Source organism: Arachis ipaensis, chromosome B08 (assembly GCF_000816755.2).
Source record: "Arachis ipaensis cultivar K30076 chromosome B08, Araip1.1, whole genome shotgun sequence".
NCBI lineage: Eukaryota > Viridiplantae > Streptophyta > Magnoliopsida > Fabales > Fabaceae > Arachis > Arachis ipaensis.
The window spans coordinates 27,195,362-27,203,334 of NC_029792.2; the positions used below are offsets into that span (position 1 = coordinate 27,195,362).

General features: G+C 33.3%; 1 protein-coding gene across 1 annotated transcript; it reads right to left on the reverse strand.

Annotated features, from left to right (window-relative positions):
• LOC107610823 (olee1-like protein) lies at window positions 1,957–2,797 on the reverse strand. The gene is made up of 2 exons (XM_016312820.2): window positions 2,564–2,797; window positions 1,957–2,439 (listed from the first exon to the last, which is right to left on the reverse strand). The coding sequence occupies exons 1-2, from the start codon at window positions 2,727–2,729 to the stop codon at window positions 2,090–2,092; spliced, it is 516 nt and encodes a 171-aa protein (XP_016168306.1). The 5' UTR covers window positions 2,730–2,797; the 3' UTR covers window positions 1,957–2,089.

The following is a 7,973-nucleotide window of genomic DNA, read 5'->3' on the forward strand; positions in this document are numbered from 1 at the left end:
TTTTAATATCTAAAAAATAAGTAACAATATTAAAAAAATCTGAAAAAGATATTATTACTAATATTTTTTAATTAAATAAAAAATTTTAAATCTCATAAAATGAATTCTTTTTCTTCTTGTGGCTGTTTTTTTATTCGTTTGGTATTAATTCTCTCTGTTTCAATTGCTATAATTAAGAGATCTTTTTCAACTATGAATATTGTGAAAAATAACTTAGAAACAAAATAAAAGATTAATTTCTTGCTAATTGTCTTTTAATTATATTGAAAAAAAATTGTTGAAAATTTTGACACAAATTCTATTATCGGTGAATTTTATGATACGAAGAATCAACCACTTCGTTAGTAAAAAGTATACACATATTTTTTTTACTTTAAAATATATTCTCTATCCGTATATTCTTATAATACATCTTATATTATATAATTTTTTTACATAATTTTTAATATTATATGTGTTATTGGCCCCCTCCATAATATCATTTCTGAATCCGTCCCTGTTAATAACAATCAAATATCAATTCTTAGATATAATTCATGGTGTAAAAAGAGATAATAAATTAGTCACTAGTACAAAATACTTTCTTAATTTAAATGAATAAGAGAGAAAACAAAAAAAGATAACACAATCAATATTAATATATGAATATGTTTGTATATCATGTGTTGTTACTTATTTGTTATCCATGTCAATCCATGCTTAAAAGGATAAAGAAAATAAAAATTCAATCATGGTTTATTAAATATTCACATATATTATTAATAAACAAGATGGTGTGGTGGCAAGGGAGAGGCGTTACCTATACGCTGCCCTGTGTTGGTTCGGCAGCGGGCAGATGCATCATGGACCTGCGCGGGTCTAGTGCAATCTGAAGTGCGAATCAGTTAATTTTTAATAAATTTTATCATTGTTGACCAATTCAATTGCAAATCCAGTCCAATTTAATAACCGAACCGACTAGACTACCAGTTCACCAATTTTTAGTCAAATTGGTCGGTCCAATTCGGTTCTGATTGCTATTTCACCAATTTTGCTATGATTTCAAAAACAGTCGCTAATTTTCTGCTGCTATTGGGCGCATGTGTTGTAGTAGAATATGATGTTTGTAGTTTAAGTTAGTCTTTTAATCACTATTTGGTATTGACATTCCGATGACATAGCATAAATAAACTCAAATAAATAGTTGTTTCTTTCATGTTCATCTGACTGCTACCTGCAAGTCCTAAACCATTTTCATTTTTTCTTCTTCAATGATGCATTTTGTTGTTTCTAGATTTTATACATGTATTTCAAAACAACTATTAGAAAAACTTTACTTCCAAAAATAGGCGGGTTCCTTATATTTCTCCTATGCATTGTCTGTTAAGTGGTCTATTTCGCGTCATAAACACACGAGAAAAAATCATCTAAAGTGAGAGAATTATAAAATAATAAAATAAAAAATTAATCATCATTAAATCTGTATTTTATTATGTGTAATTCTACTATCTTAATTCAAAGGTTATTAGATTTTTATTTTTTTACTCTATCAACTTTTTTTTTATTTTAGAGATGCTAGAAGCCTAGAACTTACGTGAAATAAATCTGATAATCTTAGCCTGTATAGCCTCCTGTAACCACCAATTAAATAACTTCACTTTTCCTTGCTACACCAGCCAAATAAATGGGTTTAGTACCATTGTTCCTATCTTTTTTATCTTCTTCCACCTAGTATGTTTTCTTTTTCTATTATTCTTGTTCCTTTCCCAGTTTCTACTTTCTTTTTTTCCTTATTTCTTACTTCACTTTCCAAATTAAATTGAAACCTTAACTGTTTTCCTCCTCAACACAACCACGACATAGCTTTTTGTTTTTTCCTAACCAAGAATGATCAAAAACCGCAATCATAATGTAATATTTTACATATGTTAATCGTATAATTAATAAGAAGATTAATAAATAAAGAAGAGGAAAGAATTAACCAAATCAAAATATTATTTCATAAGAATAAATCAAATCAAATCAAATCATGACATAGCTAGATCTTGTGAATGACAAAATTCGTGCATTGAGCACAACACACAAGACAGAATATGATCCGAGATCTCAATTAGTTGTCGTGTTGGTCGTTCAAGGATACCAACATGCCCAACTCTTGAGCAACGCTGACGCATCTAGCGTCAATGTTGCGGGTCATGAATCCAAGGGGATTGATAAAGCGGATTGAGGAGCTGACTCCATTGTTCTTGGTGAGGGCAATTCTGTCAACATCCATCTTCTTCATTGGCTCCTTGCACTTGGCATGGGTGCTCTTCTCTGTCTTCACCTCGCAGAACTCTTCTTGGTGGTCACCCTTCACTGGCAGGCTGTAGAATCCGTTCTTGTCAGTTTGACCCTCAACCAAGTATGTAATGTTCTTCTCGTCACCAATTTTCTTGCACTCCAATGTCACCTTAATGTCTGCGCACAAGTATATTGAAAAAGAATTAAACAATATTTATATACAAATAATTTGATGGTTGATTTTGTTTATGCGCATAGTATTTTTGTATTTTTAATACAGAAAGAAAAATGAATTACGTACTTGACAGAGGGTGGCTAAGTCTGGTCTCGAATTCGAAACGACAAGGATCGCAATACACCTTTCCTTCAACTGTGAAGGTATCATCTTCAGGAACCAAACGAGCCAATGCAGATGATGAGAAGCAAAATGCAACAAGGAGGACAGCCACTGCAAAGCTCTTTGCCATTTTAATTTATTTTGATTTGATTTGATTTGGTTTGGGGTTTGATTTGGTTTAATGCTATGTCTCCCTTACATGTTTTCTTGGTTTAATGTTATATATATATATATGCTTGGTAACTATTTTATTTGGAAATTTGAAAGAAAATTATGCGGGTCCTGACTAAGAGATATTCTAGCCAAGCCTCACATCCCTATCTAACTTTAGCCTTGTAAACTACTAGGTTGTCGGTATATTTTTCTAAAAATATATTTCGTGTTTGTTGATAGATAAAATTAGTATTACATACCCATCAAACACAAAAAGAGTACGACCTACGAAATATATTTTAATTAAAAAGGATTTGAAAAAAAAGTGAGTATTATATCCATTAAATTTATCAGTTTTAAATGATTCACACAGAGAGAATGAAATTATACATAACATACAGAATAGGTAAAGAAAATATAAAAAATGAACAACGCACAAAAATTGATTTTTACTCTCTCTTCTATATCTCTATACATTTATGTTAATATATATATATAACAATAAACACCTTTTTGAATAGATTATGCTCAGCAACTTATCTTTGCTTTTCTCTTGCAATAAATAACAGAATTTCACTTATAATCAAGTTCTATTTTAATAAGAAACAAACACATTTATGACTAATTTATTAGTTGTCCGTTTTCTAGCCAAAAGGCTCTCAGCGTTTGTACATCCTTTATACCAGGGTTAACCATGTTAATTGTAAACTAAAATAAGCTATTAAACTCGATCACAAGTCTAAATTATATATTAGAAGGCAAAAAATATATTAAAAATAAATTAAATAATACATATAAATACATAATGAATTAACTTAGATATACACAATATAGTTGTATGATCGTAATATTTTTAGATAAAAACACATACAATATTTTTATTATGTAAAGTTGTTAGTTAAAAATATTTAGATGCCAATTAATTACATACATCAAATTATCAAATAGTTTTCAATTATCAATTTTGATGAGTTTGAAAACTCTAATTTAAAATTGATGATGAACAAACATTATTGAAATAATTAATTACAAAATTATTAATTTGATTTTTATTTAATATATGTTAAATAATAATTTTGTGATGCAGGTTTACTATTGGGCCAGTCTGAATTATTATTGCAAGCCCAAATGTGAATTTTTGTTTAGCATTGGTTCAAAAATAATCAATGAAAGGTGACTGGATTGTTTTGTTAATTAGGCAAGCAAATTATGATACAAGCCCAAATGGAAAGTCTTGGTACAAGACCAAAACATGCTTGGTCCGAAAAATAAAAGAAAAGAAAGCAAAGGTTGCATTGCTTGCAACGGATACCTACTTTCATCACATGCTAGATTTGAAGATGAATTCAAATTGTATTAATTGTCTTGGAAACATGAAAGAGAAAAAACAAGTGATTTGATGGCATTGATGGAAGTCTACACGTTGTCACACAAAGTATGGATTGCACCTAATTAATTTATTTTTGATAACACTCATAACTTTGCTTTTCTTTTTCTCTTTCTCTACTCTTTCTTCTCTCTCTCGGTCATTTCCATCAGGAAACATGGAAGCATTAGCAAGCTACCAATAAGAAGAAGAAGGAGCTAGTAAAAAGACCATCACAATGATGGCAAGAAAACATAAAAAATGTAGTGGCTAAGATCTGTAACCATGAAAGGAAAGATATTGTCATGAGATCTTGGCTTCTCCATACCAAAAATGGTTGAAGGAGATTCGGCCAGCAGGAAAGAAGATCTTGGAGAAGATGGCTTGTCTTTGCTTTTGGGTTCACTCATCATAGAAGGTAGCTAGGGTGGCTACGTGAGGGAGGAAGCAAAAGTGGAGCAGATGAAGCTATCATCATCATGAAGCATCAAGGGCCAGAAATCCATCTTGGAGAGCAAGCCAAGGATGGAGCGCTCGGATTGATGAAAATTGATGACCAAGGAAGGACTAGGGGTAATTACATATTGGGTTTTGCATGGATTATCTCTTCTCTCTCTGGCCGAACCGGTTTTGTTCTTGGAGAAGAAGAAGTTGGCTTGGTTTTTGGCTTCAAAAGTGGAGGCCTCCCTCTTCTATAAAAAGAGAGAACAGCCACGGTTTGGAGCAAGGAGAAAGTGTGAGTGTGCAAGGCACAGAGTTCTCAGAGCTACCTGAGCTAACAGATTTCTCTTCTCCTTCAATGTATTCTGTTTTGTATTTTTCTGTTTAATTTTGTCATGTCTTGAGTCTCATGGAAAAAGGCAAACAGTGAGGTTTGTATGAAAAAGCCATAGATGTCCTTAGAGTTCCTTTGTTCATCTATGTTGTGTTTCATGATTCTGTGGGAATCCCCTTGTAAGTTGGGTTAGCACTTTACAGTCTGTAATCAGGAAGATTATAGTAAAATTTCATCATGTTTGTGATGGAGACTGGATGTAGGCTGCACTGCACTTAGCAGCTGAACCAGGATATATCTGGGTGTAATTTTCTTTCTTCTCTACTCCATTTCTGTTTCTACTGCACAGGAGCAAAAACCAAAAATATCTCGTGTCAAGTTATGAGACAAAAAGAAAAGTCTCGTGGCTAGGGACGAGACAAAAGAAAAAGTCTCGTGGCTAGTGACGAGATAAAAAGACAAGAAGTTTTCAAAATTGGTTTCAAAGGTCAGGAAGTACTATCAAGCAAAAAGGGGGCTAAGATTCAACCCCCCTTCTCTTAGCCACTGATAACCATCAATTGGTATCAGAGCTTGGTCTCAAAGAGATCAAGCTTTGCAGCTTGGAGTAATGATCCTCATGGCAGAAAACAGTGGCTCAAATTTGGTGTCCTACAATCTGACCGAAGGACAATCAAGCAACAGACCTCCTCTTTTCAATGGGAAAAACTATACCTATTGGAAGGAGAGAATGAAGATATTTGTACAAGCAGTGGATTACAGACTTTGGAAGATCATCCTGGAAGGGCCTCAATATCAAACTATTACAAGTGCCGAAGGAGTTGTTTCTCTTAAACCAGAAGTAAGTTGGACGGATGAAGATAGAAAAAAGGTGGAGCTCAATGCCAAAGCTATCAATCTGCTGAACTGTGCTATCAGCTTTGAGGAGTACCGACGGGTATCACGTTGCACAACAGCAAAGGAAATCTGGGACAAACTCCTAGTTACTCATGAAGGAACAACCATTGTGAAAAAGACCAGGATAGATATGTTAAACAGAGAGTACGAAATATTTGCAATGAAGGAAGGAGAATCCATTGATGAGATGTTTGAACGCTTCAACACCATGTTGGCTTGGATGCTATGGGAATCAAGTATCCTGAATTTGTGCTAGTGAGAAGAGTGTTGAGATGTCTTACAAAAGAGTGGGAAACAAAAACTTTAATTATCTCTGAGAGTAGTGGTCTTGACTCTATGACTTATGATGATTTGAGAGGAAATTTACTTGCTTTTGAAAACACCTACTTGAAAAAAGATTCAAAAAAGAAAGGAATAACTTTTTCATCTGTCACTAACCCTCTGGATGATGAATCCAGTGATAACTCATCTGAAAATGAATTTGTGTTGTTTGCAAAAAAATTCAGTAAAATGGTAAAGCTCAAAGGCAAAGGCAGCAGCTCAAGGAAAATGAAGAAAGACCTTAGCAAAGTAACTTGTTACAACTGCAAGGAAATGGGGCATTTCAAATCTGATTGTCCCAAGTTAAAGAAGGAAGAGAAGCCAAAAAGAGGAAAGAAGAAAGGACTGATGGCTTCATGGGAAGATTTGGAAAATGACTTAGATGATGATGATGAGGAATCCGAGACCAAGTCGCAACCGTGCCTCATGGCAGATCACATAGATCAGGTAGTCTTTCATAACCCTAATACTGAAGATCTTCATCTTATGATAGACCACCTTTCTGAAAAAATAAGATGCTTTCTGCTGAAAAATCAAGAACTTGAACAATAAATCACCATTCTTAAAGCTGAAAACAGTTTTCTTAAAGAAAAAGTAAGGGAGGCTGAAACTGCTTGTGATCTTGTTGAAGAAAATAAGCAGTTAAAAGCCCAAATTAAGAGCTGTGAAAGTGATCATTCCGTTCTTGCATATGTAGACTGTTTTAAAAGAAATGAAGAGTTGCTTAAAGAGGTTAAAAGGCTTAAAGAAGACTTAGCCAAGTTTACACAAAGTTCTGAAAATCTGAATCAAATTTTGGCTAGCCAAAAACCTCTTTATGATAAAGCTGGCTTGGGGTTTCATAAATCTGTTGAAAAATCTAATTTTGAAAATATTGCCTCATCTTCCAATGATACAAGATTTCAAAACCTAAGAAGCTTTAACAAAACAACAACTCCAATATTTTGTAGACTATGCAACCGAAATGGACACTTTCCCATACAATGTTTTTTTTTTGGTGAAAGGATGATAGGTGAAAAAGTTTACAAGGTTGTTTTTGATTATAATGGCTTAGGACATAAAGATGGTTTAACGTGAAAGGATTCAAGAAAATATGGATACCTAAGGTCACTTAAGCTTGTTTTGTAGGTGTGCCTAGCATCCAAACGGAAAGAAAATATGTGGTATATGGATAGCGGATGCTCTAGGCATATGACCGGAAAGACAACCTTCTTCATAAAGCTTGATGAATATGATGGAGGACTTGTCACTTTCGGTGATGATGCAAAAGGAAAAATAGTGGCTGTTGGGAAAGTTGGTAAAAATTTTTCATCTTGTATAAATGATGTTCTTCTTGTACATGGTTTGAAACATAATTTACTTAGTGTTAACCAATTGTGTGATTTAGGCTTTAAGGTTATTTTTAGGAAGTTTGTTTGTTTAGTTATTTGTGAGAAAACTGGGGATATTTTATTTGAGGCTAAAAGATGCAATAACGTGTATGGATTGACTCTTGAGGACCTAAAAGAACAAAATGTGACATGTTTCACATCTCTTGAATCTGAAAAATGGCTATGACATAGAAAGTTGGGTCATGCAAGCATGTACAAATTTCTAAGCTAGTTAAGAAAAATCTGGTTAGAGGAATTCCAAAAATCAAATTTGATAAGGATCTTACTTGTGATGCTTGCCAATTGGGCAAACAAGTAAAATCCTCCTTTAAACCTAAAGATGGAATCTCAACCAAAAGGTCATTAGAGATGTTACATATTGATCTTTTTGGACCAACAAGAACTCAAAGTTTAGGAGGTAAACTCTATGGTCTTGTGGTGATAGATGATTACTCTAGATTTAGTTGTGTACTTTTTCTTGCTCAAAAAATG